We start from the raw sequence: 16306 nt of genomic DNA, 5'->3' as shown, positions 1-16306 counted from the left end.
TAAACATCTTTGGCACTTGCTGACATGGCTTATTTAAATCGTTCACTCAAGTTCTCCATGAGAAAAAAGGAAACACATTCAGGGTGAAAAGAATGAGGAGAAATAGTAATGGACTAAATGATTATGCTTTGGTTACAGGTTATGCTTGTCAGACACTTTATGATCAGTTGTTCGGGAAAACAGAAGCTATGAATGAGCCTAAAGATACAGAACAACCGAGTCACTTACAAGTCGTAGGAAGTAAGAAACTGGAATAAAGTACATACATCATGTAAGTGGTTGTACAATGAATCCTTTAAAATGTAGACATAGGTACACTCGTTATAATTAGATAATCTGCTGAGGCTTTTTTTTTTTAATTCGTCCACTCTCATCTGTTTTTCTTTCCCAGATTGGGAAATGTATACAAGTCAACAGGCAAACTGAAATCGGCCACGGTTTCCTCTCCAGTGGATGGACGAAGGCAAAACATGGAAAAGTACGGAAAGTCTCATTTACGTTAAAAAGGATGTAGCGATGACGTGATGTTTACTCGAGAGACTCTTGTCTTCTGCCTCCTGCTGTTTTCCTATCACACTTGATTCAGTTATCTGTGGAAAGATTGAGAGAAAATAGCTTCCATTACCGGCACATTTACAACCAAAACTGGGACACGCGACAAGATCCAGAGTGCCAGAGTGCAGCAGCAACGACAACATGTGCATTGTGTGCGTCAAAAAGCGTGTCTTCGGTAACGTGGCTGCAATTGTGAAAAGGCTGCAGGCTCATTTTTCCACTGTGTAGCGCTCAACAGAAGATCCTTGGACTGACACACAAGGTCCTTCACAATGCGTCTGGGGCATTGTACACGGGCAAGCTGACAAGCAGAAACACAGCACGACTCTTTCTCTCGCTTCAGCCAACACACAACACATAACCGTTCTCGTCGTTACCTGGCAGACACTGTGGGCAAGTCCGGCTTATCTGAGGTTTGAGAAAGATGTGGAAGGTTTAAAGACTTTACCCACATTAATCAAACACGGAGAAGGTTTTCTAACCCGCTCGCTGGTCTTTGTGAACACGTAACGACATGTGTGCTCCACATATACCGCACAGACACACTTACATACAATATACACTCATATACACACACTTACTGGATTAAAAACAGGATTCAGAGCTTTGGTCAGTTACAAATAATTAATCTCTGAATGTATGTGTCACTTCTGGTAGAAAGTATCCTGTAATGTATTAACACACGACACAAGAAGTTAAATGTCTTAGCTGTTGCCTGTAGTTATTTCTGAAGTTACACACACACACACACACACACGCAGGAGTCGTTACTGTGCTGAGAACACAGAGACATTTATGGTTAAAGCATTAAAGTAATCAAAGTGTTTGTACTAACCTCTGCACTCATACTTGAGGTCGGAGAAGAACACCAGCTCTTGTGAGAAGACAAACAAGCCTAACCTTCCTCCGGCAAACGTCTTGTCATAAACTGGTCCTGAGTCAGCCATGATCTGTTTACCTTCATAGACCACAACCCTGCAAAACACAAGAAGAACAGGAACTTAGTCTATTCAGTCATTATTGACATCCAGCAAATATACAATCATCATCTTTATCTACAGGAATGTGTGTCTGTGGCTAAACTTGTTTCTTGTTGTCACTTGTGATCTTCTGCGTCTCTTTATTCGGGCTATAAAACGTCTTTATATCTCGTCTGTGATAATTAGAGGGCCATGTGACTCTTTCATTTCAGTTTCACTGAGACTGAAGACGGGTTTCCTAAAGGCGAGCCGGCATTTGCAGTCAGAGCCCTTCATCTCTTTAACATCTTTTAAATCACTTCTTAAAACTCTTCATCACTGTAATTATTGTGTATTTTAACCATGTAAAGCACTTTGTTTTTTATCATTATTAACATTATTATCTTTATTTCTTACCTTATAAAACCAGTTTTGGGTCTGTGGATGAGATGCCACCTGTAAGCTGTATAATCCTTCCAGCCAATGTTTTTGGGGTCATGCCACAGAGTGCGAACCTGTGCGAAACAGTTAACAACAGTTAACGCTGCTGCAGCTTTTAAAACAGACCACATAGCACTTAGGCTGCCACCCACCTGTCCGGGAGTGTTTCCTGTGTGCCACAAAGCATTCCTGAGGTTTTCTCCGGTGCCAGTGGTCGAGTTGACCACTTTGAGTGAAACGCCAGAGATGCCAAAGGCCTTGGAGGGCTTGTCCTCCCAGTAGGTCTGTGTGATCTGCTTCCACATCACTACATAAAAGCGCCCACTTGACTGGTAGCCGAATACAAAGCCTGCATAGTCGTCGTCTCTGTCCGTGTTCACGTACATTGTTCCACTGAAGTCCACAGCGTTAAACTCATCAAAACCTGTGATGGTGTGAGAGAAGCGTGACGCTACAGCTTGAGGGGCTCTGTGCAGTCAAATTGAGCTTCAGATCTTGTAAAGAGCTGCAAATGAGCATGAAATGGTTGTTGGATAGTAAACACACGTGTGCTGCTCACCTACTGCAATACCGGGGTCAGAGTTGGCAGTCTGGACCAGCTCTTTGCCCTGGTGCCGGACCACCCAGTTAGGATCAATTTGAGTGGTTCCCTTAGGGTCCAAGTGGACCATCTGGAACTTCCTGAAGTCTGTGACGCTGATGGCGTTGTTCTCCGGACACACATCAAGAATATCTGGGATGCTATCGTTGTCAAAGTCATCCTTGCAGGCGTCCCCTCTTCCATCGCCTGTTGAGAAAAGACATGAGATGATTTAAATCAGACACGCGTGATATAAATAACAAGTTCTTCCTATTTTTCAATAACGTGGAAAAATCTCTTTGGAAGCTAATGTGAGTGTCATGACACTCCCACTGCAGAGGCTGTCAGGGATCTGCTCCAAGTCGATATAAAAAATGGGGAAAATAGCAGTTCCTCCAAGGAAACTGGCTTTATTACCTTCGCCAAGTCTACTAAGGAAAATCAGCCATCTTTTCATGCTGTGACAACTTCCACTGATACTCGTAACTATCTGAAGCCTGAAGCCTATTAGAGCCAGACTGCAGGCCAGGAGCTCGCAGTGGAAAGGACGCCAGTGGCTAATGAAGGCCACTGCATGGAAGCAGCTAGCTGCTTTCTGTCGTCATACTTGTTTTTTCACAAGGAGCTAAAACGAGTCTATCGAATAAACACAACCTGACAAACTGTGAAGAAAGTAAAAGCGTCAGTGTCCGGGGCCTTCCTCCGTCACGGCCTGTTTCCAGTTACAGACAGCTGTACAAACTCCAGGTAACCCTGCTGAAATTAGGCGCTGTGGATTAATCACGAGCCTAAAGGAAATAAAACCTTCACAGTTTGGCGTGTGCCCTCCTGGGCAGCTCACTGAAGTCATGCAGAATGACATCACCTATGCCAACCCAGTCGTTGACTTTCCACAGCCACCATATTTCACACCTGCTGCAGTGAAGCTACTTGCTAACTGTGAAAACATCTGGGAGAAGGCACGCTGGAGCCAAATAGGAACATCAGTGAGTAATGAGGACAAAGTCTGAGTGCACGGAGTCTGTAGGAGAGAAGCTATTTAAGCAAACACACAGAAAGCACTGGGCCGTTATACAAGCTATAAATCCAGCTAGAGATTAGCAGTTGTCAGACTGTACAGCTACAGTCTCAATAAGTCTCACATCTGGCCGAATCCCAATATATTTACCTTCATAAAGTGGTTGTGTGAGACTGATGGCAGTAATTAACTGATGGCAATTCAATAATGAATGCTGAGGTCATTTTGTCAACTGCTGCTTCCAAGGTCAACAATAAACTCTCATTGTCGACTTTTAAGCCAACGTGGACAAGAAGTCCTTTCATTGCTCAGAAATATTCAATTCCGTGACAACTGGACAAGTCCGTCTGCTGAGGAAGCTCAGATACACTCGAGAAAACCTCCAACAGCTACTGAGTGGACCGAGAGGAGAAGATTGTTGGTCAGCTGCTGTTTTCAGGTCAAGCTTCTAAATACTGTCATTCTATATCTTTAAAGAAGCTTTAGTTTGTTTTTACGGTCTCTTAAATGTAATTTCTTTTCACATTATCTTGTTTTCACCTTGTGTTTTTATTGTCTTTCATGTGTAATTCTAATGTTTTCCTTTTGTCTGAATGGTGTTCTATAGATAAGCTGGTCTTAGCTAGTCTTACGCTACTACTACTTTGACTTGGATGGACAGGAAAGTATCAGTCCATGTTGTGCTGATATTACTGCATTAAACAGCATTCACCCGACGCTAAAAACGTTTAAATGTTACATCCTCACCATCAGAGTCCAACTGGTCTGCGTTGGGAGTCAGTCTGCAGTTGTCCTTGTCATCGGGAACGCCATCGTCATCATCATCATAGTCGCATGCGTCTCCTTTGCCGTCCTTGTCGTGGTCGGCCTGGTTGGCGTTGGCCACGTACGGACAGTTGTCCAGGTTGTTCTGATGGCCGTCTTCATCGATGTCCTGGTTGTTGTCACACTGATCTCCAACCAGGTCGTTGTCTGCGTCAGTCTGTTGGACAGAGGCGGACAGTGTTAACGCCGGGGCTTTGCTGTGCTGCTGGAATGACTCATTATAAGTTATAAGAAGTCATTATCAGCGGTTCAGTACCTGGTCAGGGTTGTGCAGCAGTGGGCAGTTGTCACACTGGTCGCCAACTCCGTCCATGTCAGTGTCCTTCTGGTCGGTGTTGTACACATAGGGGCAGTTGTCCTGCTCATTCAGAATTTCTGAGGAAAAGTTGACAACATTTTCTTTAGAAGTTAAAGAATAAATAGAAAAACAGCTGCCCTAGATTGCCTGATCACAGTATTTTATCTGTTTAGGCTCGACCATTTTACCATCTCCATCAATGTCCACAGCGCAGGCGTCCCCTTCTCCGTTGTGGTCGGTGTCTATTTGAGCAGGGTTGTGTTCATAGGGACAGTTGTCGCAGCGGTCGCCGACTTCGTCCTTGTCGAAGTCAAACTGGCGAGGATTGTAAAGGAGGGGGCAGTTGTCCTGTGGCAGAGAGCGTACGGTTGTTAGGGAATTAGTCGAGTGCCGTGAATCTGATCGGAGAATAAAATGTGTGCGTGTGTGAAAAACTCTCCCACCCTCTCATCCAGAATCCCATCATTGTCGTCATCCTTGTCACAAGCGTCTCCTTGACCATCCTTGTCAAAGTCTTCTTGTCCAGAGTTGGGAAGGCTGGGGCAGTTATCCTGAAATTAAGTTCAGCAGTTTTACAGTTACAGTAGTTTAAAATCGACGCAGGACTCAGCCGCCACCAAATGAAGATCACTGAAATACCTTCTTGCAGTGATAAGTGGCGTTGGCGCCACACACAAGGTTCTGGTTGGGCCAGCCATCCAAGTCCGAGTCTTCTCCACAAATGAAGCCGTCTCCAGCGTAGCCGGTCCTACACTCACACTTGTACATTGGGTCACTGAAGTGGCTGATGTAGATGCATTCGGCATATTTGTGACAGTTGTGGGTCTTGTCCTTGCATGGGTTCTCTGGCTCACACACCTACAGAGAAAACACAAGGCAGGTGGAACCGTATTGTGAGATCTGCTACCGATTACTAATCAATATCAGGAGCACTGAAAGTGATCTGCCCGGAAAAGACAACAACAGATGGTCATCGTTTTTTACATGGTTTCCATTTTGTTGTCAGCTTCTGATGACATGTCCAAGTCAGTCAAATAGTTTCTTGAAGCTGAGGGCTACTCCAAATTGAAGCGAGAAAGAGATTCTGGACGAAGCCGAAGTTTGGGGCATTTCTGGGCACAGCTGATTTGATGAAATCCCACTTAATGCATCATACATCCCACTACGACCCGCTGTTGCCCCTTTATTGCAGCACAAGGTATTCACAGCTGCCACTCATTACCAGAGGATGAACATAACTTCAGTTTGGATGCCACTCCATGAGCTCATAGAGCAGAAAATGACAAGCAAGAAAAGGCCTTTGATCAAAACTGTGAAATGGAGCCCCTTAATGCCAGCAATGAGACAATTCCCTTTTTCCCAAATCAATTAGTGAAATTGGGGCATCGTATCAAAGACAAGCAGCTGCAGAGGCCACAGAGCGACAAAATGGTTCACGAGGGATGTTATGCAAGGGCCCGTCAGAGTTTTTCGATTTGCCAGAGACTCTGTGAATTCAGTGATCACCAGGGAGAAGAAAAGTGTGTTCCAATCAAGTAATTCATTTGACATATATGACATGTCGTATTACCTGTGATACGGCTAAAGTTTAGCATTCATGACGGGAGTGGAAAGTGGAAACACTGAGCTGTTTTGAAGATCTAGTGCGTACAGTCAAAGCTAAGAGATAATGTTGCTTAAATACAAGCGCTGATCCATTAAACATCTACGGTAAAAGTAGAATATAAAGAACTAACGAGGCTCTAACGAGGAACAAACCCGAGATGTGTAACACGTGTTTATTGTTAAGAGCTGCCCGACTCTCCTCCCTCTCCTTCTGCTTGCTGGTCAAGGTGAGTCAAAGTCATATACGGTGACCCCGGCCTCCCCTCCAACACTGTGTAAACCCTCACTACAAGAGCGAGGCTTATATATCACCCAAAACGCTGCTTCCATCATTCATAAATTTGGATCTGACATACAAAAATCCACAAAATTGCTTTTGAAAACCTGCCCGGAGCCAAAGGCCCACATTGTTTTCTTTCCTTTACCGCATATCGATTTTGCCTTGCCAAAAGCTACACCTGTTTGAATGGCATCCAATCACCGCGAGCAACTTCAAAGCAACCAAAGTAACTCCAGCCCACCTGTTTGTTCTTCTTGGCAGCTTCCACACCCATACCGAACGGCTGGGTGCCCTTGTAGCGCTTCGGACAGGGCAGGCAGTGGAAACCTGGATCGGTGTTGACGCAGCGCTGCGCTCCACTCACTTTGTAGCAAACATCAGAGACCATGTCACACTGGAGGGGGGGGGGGGAAGACAAGCATTAGTACAATGCAAACAAATAGTTACATGAATGAAGTCTTAAATACACGTCTGGTTTATGAACATGAGAAAAACAGGAACCTTTACCTCATTAATGTCTTCACAGTGGGTGCCATTTCCACGGAAACCAGCAGGGCATGGGCCACACTCCCAGGATCCATCTGGAGCGCTGTTGCAATCCACTCCCCCGAAGCATGGGTTAGACAGACAGCCATCTGCAAGGGATTTAGATGACAACATTGGTTAAAAACAAGGGAAATTGATTTAAACATCGCTGGATGTATCTGTGCAGTGTGTCTCCAAGTGATTCAACTTTAATTTGTTAAGGTATCTGAACTTCATGCTTCAACATTAGGACCCACCAGCTGGAGCATTTTCTGCATTTACAACATTACCTTTCATCCAGACTACATATTTTGAATAACATCTTTTTTAGCTCTATCAAGCCATGCAGAGAGTTTGGGTTCTATTTGCCAAGATTTTAGATTTTTGCCTCCACCCTGATACAATAAAAGTAAATTGTATTGGTTTCAGTTTGTGGAGCTCACAGCATTTAAATGTCCAACAATAAACCCATTTAACAACGTGTATTTATCTTTTTCTGGAAACTGTGCTCCCATTACTCACGCTTTTTGAATTCTTTCTTTTGTAAAAAATGTGTGTGAACCAACCCTTTAAAGACTGCATCCAGTCAGAAACATCTAAGAGTCTTAAATTAAAGACTTAAAGGTTTACAGCAGCAGTGCTTTGAGCTAAATGTGCTAACATGCTGGTGTCTTGCAGGTATAATGATTACCATGTTCAGCATCTTAGTTTAGTGTGTTAGCATGCTGGCATTTGCTTTTGGTTTTATTTGCAAAGGTTTTGGATTTGGGGGATTTTTTGCCTCCACTTTGATTCAATAGAGATAAATTCTATAATCACAAATGCAAATGTTAACTTTATGGTGGCACTGGAGGAGAAGTTAGTAGAGTTCACCCTCTGGGGAGCAGGAATGTCTAGAAACATAATGCAGAGCTCACCAATAGGGCAGGCTTGTTTGTTGCAGATGTCACTGTCGCTGGCCACCCCGATGCACTTGTTGCCGCCATGCTGAGGTTGAGGGCTGTTGCACTCACGCGTCCGACTTTTGATTCCACCTCCGCATGTTGCTGAACAGGTCGCCCACGGAGACCACGGACCCCAACCACCATCGACTAAAAAAGATACGGAGATAGAAGTTCAGGACTTAATCTCTGACATCAGGCATTTCATTCCACAAACATCTCAAATATCCCAACATTTTAGGTCTGAAATGTGACGAGCAGCCGGAGAGTCAGAAGCCTGCAACTTAATACCACAAGTGAAAACACACTGAGCTGATTTGAGTCAACATTTCCTGAAAGACAGACAGGAGGCCAGTCCGCAACACATGGGGAATGCTGCCTCGGGGGAGGCACGAGGAATTCTGGTCGTTCGACAGACGGCTGTAATGGAGATGCTGCTTTTAAGCGTTCCTCTCACAGACTGCTGTACTCACTGGGACACGGCTTGGCTGTGCAGCGCTGAGTCTCTCGCCCGCTCCCTTCGCAGTCTTTGCCCCCCAGCTGTGGCACGGGGGCATTGCAGTGCCGTATCCTGGTGATCTGACCTTCTCCACAGGTCACTGAGCAGGACGACCACGGCGACCACAGACTCCACCCTCCGTCCTGGCGAACTGGGTATCAAACATCAAACGTATCAGGCAGATACACATGTCATGTATTATCCTCCACATCTCCACTCAAACAGTTACAGACGTGTCTAATTTGCCAAAGTCAAAAAAAAAAAAAACGTAAAAAAGTAAACATTATGTGATGCTGAGGACGATGGCTCACTTTCAAAGAAGCTCTAAGATGCTTGCGCCAGTATTTATGTCACTGTGGGTAAACAATCCTCCAGCAGAGAGACTGATGCAGTCACTCACACAGATGCAGTGTAATGTTAGCAGCAGGCAGCAGCACATGCTAATCCCACAATTTATCAAACACATAATTCATCTGTTTCAGCATCCAGCTCCCATCTGATCTCCAGACACCCCACCTCATATATAGTGCATCTGATTCATTAATATATTATATTTCTGCATGGCAGGCGGTGGTGAGTCATTGCACTGTGGAACACCCTCTCAGCCAGTGATTTATTTGGAATTAACTTTGACTGGGCACACCCTGCAACCCAACCATGCGACCCAGCCCTTCACTGGGTCTCAGCCTCACTCACATGGATGCATTTTCAACAGATTTATGGAGGCGTGAACTCCGTCTTTTGCACTTTGGAGGTTCTCATCTTATATCTAACTCAGTGCTGTGTTTTTCCACAGTTTTTCCATCATGTGATCCCTCCCATACATCATCCTGCTGTGGCGATGGCTGACACATACTTTGATCCACATATTGCAGCACTAAGCTGGTTCCTAGTGCATTTACTATTAGAGATGAACTATTTTAAAAATATTCTCACCACGGCTGTCGCATTTTCCCAGACTACACTTGCGGGTCTGGATGGAAGGTCTGGTGCAGGGATTGCTGGTTGCATCACATGACCGTCCCCTTTGTTGAGTTCCTGTCCCGCAGGTGACTGTGCACTCCGTCCACTCTGACCAGGGGGACCAGCCATCCTCACTGTCTGAAGTTGGAGGAAGTATAACACACACTCACATAGTTACTCAAATGTTGACAGAGTAATAAAAGTACTAGCAAGAGAGTTTTAATTCTCAGGTCAGCCATGACCTCATCTGAAAAACCCACAGTAGCCACTCTGAGTGTCTTATATTCTGACCAATAAATATGTGGTTTGCTCACAAAGACCGACTGGCTGCAGAAGTCCTGCGATATTAAAATTTAATATGTGTGGAATATTGTTTTTACAGCATATTGAACCATTAATTTAAAAAAAAAAAAGCATGCATGCATAAAACTGTGTGTGTGTGTATAATTGTGTTTATATGCTGGGTGCATTGACCAATAGGAGGCTGTGAGTACTTACACATGCACACGGGGCAGCACTCCCCGTCGACAAACGAGGGGCTGGCACAGGCCACCAGGGGGCATGTGATTTGGTGACACACGATCTTAGACTCCTGCCATCAATGAATATTAGAGATGCATCATGGTCATTGACATCCACAGTAAGTTTGGACATATTTCCATAAGACTTGACACTACCTGGCAGGTACATTTAGTGCAGCTGTCTACAACCCAGTCTTCTTTATCGTCAAACAGGCGGCCATCCTGCCAGCACATGTTTTTCTCTTTAGAGTTCTTCATCCTCCCAAGGGCCTCCTTCATGACTGTGTTCTCCTCTGTCTGAACAGACAACAACAGACAGGTTTGTGGTCAGAAATTATTAGGACTCACTCGCGATAAAGGTACACGGCACTCCATTAAGTATGGAAAGGTGTACATCTGCTGATTCTTTTAAAAGAGCACATGTGGGGTTACTTTTCGCCATCACTATACATATTATAATAATTATGTATCATCCTGCCGTTCCAATAAATCCATCTTACCAACGTATATCCATCTCCAGCTCAGTGATGCATCATATCATTTTGAGACATCTTTCTATTAGAGCATCTCATGAGGGAAAACGGGCTCAGAGAAAGAAGAATGAATGATTTTTATATTCACTCAAAACAGCACCCCTGCACAACAAGGCTGCTCTACTGTATTAACGAGGACACTTGTAAAAAGCTAATTTTAAAATGTGCTTCTCATTACCGCACCTTGCAAACACTAGATTTCTTTATACCTCTATTGTTTCTAGGAAAACAGCCCGCTGAAAAGTGCTGCTTAGTTAAGCACGTTCCAACCTTCAGCCCAATTGGAGACCAAGGGATCTCTGGCTGCACTCCTGAACACTTGGGAACTGTCAGCTGATAAACTACTGCCAAACTTTGGGTGTGTGTGTGTGTGTGTTGTGTATGTATGTGTGTGTGTGCATCCTCCCGTTTGGAGAAGGGAGGCAGCAGTATGCAGCACTAGAATCTAAGACACCACTTGGTCTGGAAGAGCCTCAGGGACCCTTCTCATCCCAGCCGGTTTTTTTCCCAAGGTTCATGCCCAGACTCTCTTATTGCTGAGAGGCTCCCAGAGGAAACACATGGGCTGTTTAAACACAGCCAGACATTAGACTGGACCCCATCGCTGCCAGGGGAACACTTCCTATATCCACATGTAACATGTCATAAAATCTGTCTGACTCACGCCGCCACAGATAGCAGGAGTCAAATGGGTTCAGCCGTCACATGCGACTCTATAAACAGCCCTGCAGCTACTTACTGTTTGCTTTCAAACCCAATGTAGGTTACCTAGTAACCTAATTCAAACCTCTTGGCTGCCATGCTGAGGACTGTGTCATTTATTTTCCTAAAATGACTTTTTCACTCAAACTTTCTTCCCTCACACAGAGACAGATTTTGGCGATTTCAGATTCATCACTGAAACTGGCCTGTGAAGTTCGGCAGCGCAGGCAGCAGCTCGTCTAAAACAAACACAGGTCAGGATTATGTTGATTTACGCTATGTTACTTCTGCTACTTACCACTTTTTGCAAGCCATCAATAAGGTTACTGACAACAACACGCAGGCCTTTGAGCTCCTGGAACATGGTGCTGAGCTCCTCGCACGAGCGCTCGCACATATCGGCGCCCACGTCGTCTGTCTTCTGACCTATTATGTTTGTAGTGATGGAGGGACTCACGTCCACAATTTCTGTGCTCTCGCTCACAATATTAGCATCATCTAGAGGGGCAAAAAAAGAGACATCTGTGTGAACGAGCAAGAAAGCAAATGAATGAGCAGCACAGACTGGCGATGGAAAACATATTTGAGAGATATGACGACTGAAACACGAGGACTCTGGACTGATTTCCTGTTTTCTCTGCAGCCAAAAGATCACAACAATGCAGTGATTACAGTGTTTATTGTGTTCCCCAAAACAGATGTTCGTTCAGCGGTGTTTGATTTGAAAAATGAATCTGTTTGAAATGGTCACGGTAAATCTTTCCACCAGAGACGACAGCGGGGTCGGCTGTGGGAGGACGGGGGGGGGGGGGGGGGGACTCAAAAAGCAGAAATCTGGGTGTTCCTCACGTGATGAGAAACCAGACCGAAGTCATAAATCTCCACGACCTTTTAGATAAGTGGACACTTCCAATATGAACTTAACAGACTGGAGTGACCACACAGAAGGATTTACGGGGGGGGGGGGGCTGTAAAGCTCATGGTCTTGTCCTTACAGCTGATCAGTAGCACAGGTGTCAGAGATAACCTCGTCTAAATGTCAGCACAGAAGAAGTGCGTGAAAATCCCTTAAGGCGCAGCATTTATCATCCATTACTAACACTGAGGGGTTTATGCTAGAAACTCCTTAAGTGCACACTGTCGAAGGGATTGTTTGAAAGACGTGATGTTCAGTCTTCTTTGCACAAAACCTTTGCACGAAATCCAGAGTAACACGTCTGTGACCTTTGTGCAACACAGAGCATCTCTGTACCAAAGCACGGGAGATTTATGAGTATTTATCGTTCAAACTCCCCGATATAAATCCATTCATATCTCAAACTACTGAACTTCGGTCACATTGTGATGAACTTTATGAATGTGTGATGCTGAAAACAAACACACTGCACACATGCCAAAGCTCTGTGGAATGCCTGTCTTTCAGCCAACGCTAAACACATATCTGCAACTGCTTTGCTTCTTGCTATGCAAATTGGTGAAGATTAATGGTGGGCCGGGGACTCTAAGTCAAGACGTCGTCCAAATTGTCTAATGATATCCCACTGTAGCCAGTGCTGTGTTTTCTTTCCTTTTCAGTCTGCTGGACTCATTCAGATCTCTGGAGGGCTTCACGCTGTGTGTGCATGTGAACGCGTGCTAGCTCGTCTGTGAAAGCATTTACACATTCTTCTCTCCTGATAGACAGTCTCTATTTTCTCAGAGCAGATAGAGGAAAGACTCAAAATACAGAAAAAAAAAGCTCCGGTAGATTTAATACTGCTCATTAATGTCCAACATGACAGTTTTTATGAGCGTGGGTTGTGTGGGTTTATGAGTGACTTTTGGCATTCAGATTTCCACCAGTGCAGAGCCTCGACTGGTACCAGCCAGCAAGCAGAAAACTTCCAGGACTTGGTGACATTTGTTAAACAAATAAACTCATTCAGCTGGAATTCAGCACCGCTTGTGGCAACAGAGATGCTAAAACACACACACCACACATGGATTTGCTTTGTGACAGTGAACCAAACGCTTCAGTTTCCAGATCTGGTGACCCTGAAGTTCTGTTATAAAGGATAATTATCTTCATATTTACTAAGATATATGTGTCTTTAGTGGCAGTCGGTCTTCGTGTGAGCCCCGCTGAGGATCATGAGGTATGTTCCTCATGTGAGCAAAGCTTCAGCTGAGAAAAGCAACCCAATCAGCCAATTCATGACTTCATTATGTGTGTGTGTTTGTGTGTGCAGCTGGAAGTGGAAGCTCCTCTCCCTGCTGTATACCATTCACTTTCTCTTTTCTATTTTCTTTCCCAGGGCATTATCCCGAGTCCAGTGCCAGTGGAAATAAAAGCATCTGTATCTCCTTTTGTTCACCACGCACACCGCTGCACCTCAAGCCGCTGCATCGACACTGCTGTTTCCGTAAACATGACGTAATGGTGGGAGATCTTGCCACATATCTGCGAGCTTTTTGACCCACTTAAAAAAAACGACCAAAAGAGCTAAATTCATACAAAGGGAGTCAACCGAGAACGCTAAAGTGTTTGGCCTGGAAAGCTGCTGTGGTCGATACTTAACAAAACACAGACACCGTGCTTTGGAGGATGCACGTGAAAGAGCTTCCCAGTCCCATCTGCAGGGCTTGAATCAGTTTGCAGTTATTTTGACTCATCATTTGGCCTATGAAAATCACACAAATAGATTTGTTTTTCCCACAGATCAAGCACGGCAGGAACTTTGAGGTGGATGTTGGTTCAAACGTCTTAAAAACCCACTCTTACTCTGTTTTGTGACCTCGCAGTCTCTGCTCAGGAGGACGTCTTCCACTGACGTATCAAAGATGAAACGCACATTCTGCAGGAGGCCCTGTTTGGTGAGAAAAGACGTGTCTCAGTCACTCAGTTTACAGTCTCCATTAGATACTTTGGCACATTTACATGCATTTACTTCTTTTCAAGCATGCATTGGGAAACGGTCTAACGGAGCATGGAGGCTCACTCTTGACCTCGTCACACACATTCACGCTCATTTTTACACACAAGGGACAATTTGGAGTCTAAATTTGGAGTCTTTTCCACACAGAGAGAGACCAGGGCAACACTGGGCCACTCTGGGACACTTTGAAGAGGGACTATGTTGGTTTCTACTTCTGGAAACTGTTGTTTAAAAAGAGTTTTTATTAGAAGCTTGGTTCAGACCACATTTTTGTGTCTTGTAACTTATGAGCGGTGACTCCCAGCACAGCTAGAGCAGTCACAGAGGGACTGAGCGGAGAGGTAACTAATACTCCTGCGTGACGTCTACCTACCACAAAGCCAAAGTCTCTGCCTTACCCTGAAGTGGTTCTCCCGGATGGATCCCTTGGCGACATACATGCGGCTTCCCTCAGCCTGCAGGTGCTCGTAGAAAGGCTCATCCAGGATGAAGCTGTCTATCAGGCTGCAGCCCACAAACAGGTTTGCATTTTCCCCATGAACGTGAAATGTGATATTCTTCCACTGTGAGTCAGACAGGTCCACGTCCTCGAATGAAAAAACGTTCTGCGAGCCGTCCACCCAGTACACCAGGTCCAGACTGTTGGCCCGTCCATTGGACACAATCTCAAACTGCCGCCGGCCATCAGGGGCCTCCAGACCAATCAGGGTGCCCCGAGAGGCTCGGTCCTGGCGTATGCTGGCCACAAACACAAAGCCCTCATTGTTTTGGATCTGTCGTAGTATTTGTTTTAGTATGGGGGGGCTCACTGGGGGCAGGTGGTCGAAGCGGATGAAGCGGTAAGCGGGGGCATCTGAGTTCTGGCCCCGGAACTGTTTGGCCCCCAGAGTCTTACGAGTGATGTGGCTGATTTCAAACAAGTCAAATGACGTCTCGTCCTCCTGCTCACCATCTGCAGAGGAGACAAGAGGAAATACAAACGGAGAGTTAAGAGAAGAAGAGTTCATAGGAGCTTTTTTATTAAATGAGTTTTAATAATTTTTTAAAAGTCTATTTTTAAGATTATGGAACAAAACATGCAAACTGTTTAGATTATCTTCAGTCTCCACTTTAAAAAAAGTTAGTGAGGTTAACTTCAATAATAATAATAATAAAAAGAAGAATATTCACCATATTAATAACGATTCAAATGATCATCATTACATTGGACTCATTTGTTTCACCTACCTTGAGTTAATCCGTGGAGGAAATGAAACGATAAGAGCAGCAAGAAGAGACTTCTGAGTATCATATCTCCTTCAGAAAAAAACAGCAGAAATGCCCTTTAATTACTTTTTCAAGTACCTTTTCGACATCCTGGGTCTGTTTCAGTCATGACAAATCAAATAAACCGAGCTAATAATGCAGCAGCACTCTGAGTGGCAGCCTGTTGATTGTTAAAGATGAAATCAGCATCATGACTTTATCACTTTGTCTCAAACGATCTCTCCACACTGAAGGTTCACCGACAAATAAACTACCAGGAAACTTACCTGACTGATGGAGCTGTTATCTTTTTAAATTCAGTCAGATATCCGACAAGAAGAAAATAAAAAAAAAAAAGTGGATATAGTTAAAGTTAGAAAAGTAGCTGGTGGAGCTTTGAGCCGCGGGCTGAATGAATGAGAGAGGCGCTCTCCGGTGAAGCCCGTGCGTAAAAAGCGTAAAGTCCACTTTGGTTCACTACATCCACAGTCTGCAGGACTGGAGGCACGACTCTGACTGAGGCACCCACCTCCTCCTCTTATATAGAGGCTCGCACAGAGCCTGTCAATCACAGCTCTGTTGGTTATGAACCGTTTGTGGTCGGTTGTTAAGAGACAAGAGTTACATAATTATCTTCCGATGGCGTAATTTTCTTCTTGGTGCTCACACACACACACACAGAGGCTGGTATGGGGGGTGGGGAGGGTATGTGACCCCTCCCCTCCTCCCTGTCTCCCACCGTGATGCCCACCAACCACCCTCCCAGTCAAACCCACCTTCCCTCCGTGTCTGGAGCCGAGTCACTTTCACTGGAGACCACAGATGGAGGGAAGCGTGCTGCTTTACTCTGGAGGGGCGAAGTTAAGGTGGTAAAGACACAAACACCGTGTTCAGTGGCTGC

The 16306-nt window shown here is 44.9% G+C and overlaps 1 protein-coding gene across 1 annotated transcript; it reads right to left on the bottom strand.

The window, feature by feature from the left end:
• Positions 1–928: 928 nt before the first annotated feature.
• Positions 929–15762, bottom strand: thbs2a (thrombospondin 2a). The gene is made up of 22 exons (XM_070840619.1): positions 15693–15762; positions 15388–15456; positions 14559–15112; positions 14007–14091; positions 11544–11743; positions 10167–10307; positions 9988–10081; positions 9463–9627; positions 8501–8677; positions 8004–8177; positions 7069–7196; positions 6803–6955; positions 5316–5534; positions 5120–5227; positions 4865–5024; positions 4635–4753; positions 4301–4535; positions 2515–2742; positions 2108–2379; positions 1932–2029; positions 1391–1530; positions 929–963 (listed from the first exon to the last, which is right to left on the bottom strand). The coding sequence occupies exons 2-22, from the start codon at positions 15449–15451 to the stop codon at positions 929–931; spliced, it is 3549 nt and encodes a 1182-aa protein (XP_070696720.1). The 5' UTR covers positions 15452–15456; positions 15693–15762.
• Positions 15763–16306: the final 544 nt, after the last annotated feature.

Source organism: Pempheris klunzingeri, chromosome 12 (genome assembly GCF_042242105.1).
Source record: "Pempheris klunzingeri isolate RE-2024b chromosome 12, fPemKlu1.hap1, whole genome shotgun sequence".
Classification (NCBI taxonomy): Eukaryota; Metazoa; Chordata; class Actinopteri; order Acropomatiformes; family Pempheridae; genus Pempheris; species Pempheris klunzingeri.
This window is presented reverse-complemented; position numbering and strand designations above follow the sequence as displayed.

Bases quoted from the DNA above. Each gene is read 5' to 3' on its own strand.
- thbs2a (XM_070840619.1), bottom strand. From the start codon at position 15,451: ATGATACTCAGAAGTCTCTTCTTGCTGCTCTTATCGTTTCATTTCCTC. The intron at 2,380-2,514 runs GTGAGCAGCACA...ACACCATCACAG, and splicing joins TGACCCCGGTATTGCAGTAG to GTTTTGATGAGTTTAACGCT. The intron at 964-1,390 runs GTTAGTACAAAC...CTCAAACCTCAG, and splicing joins CCTCAAGTATGAGTGCAGAG to ATAAGCCGGACTTGCCCACA.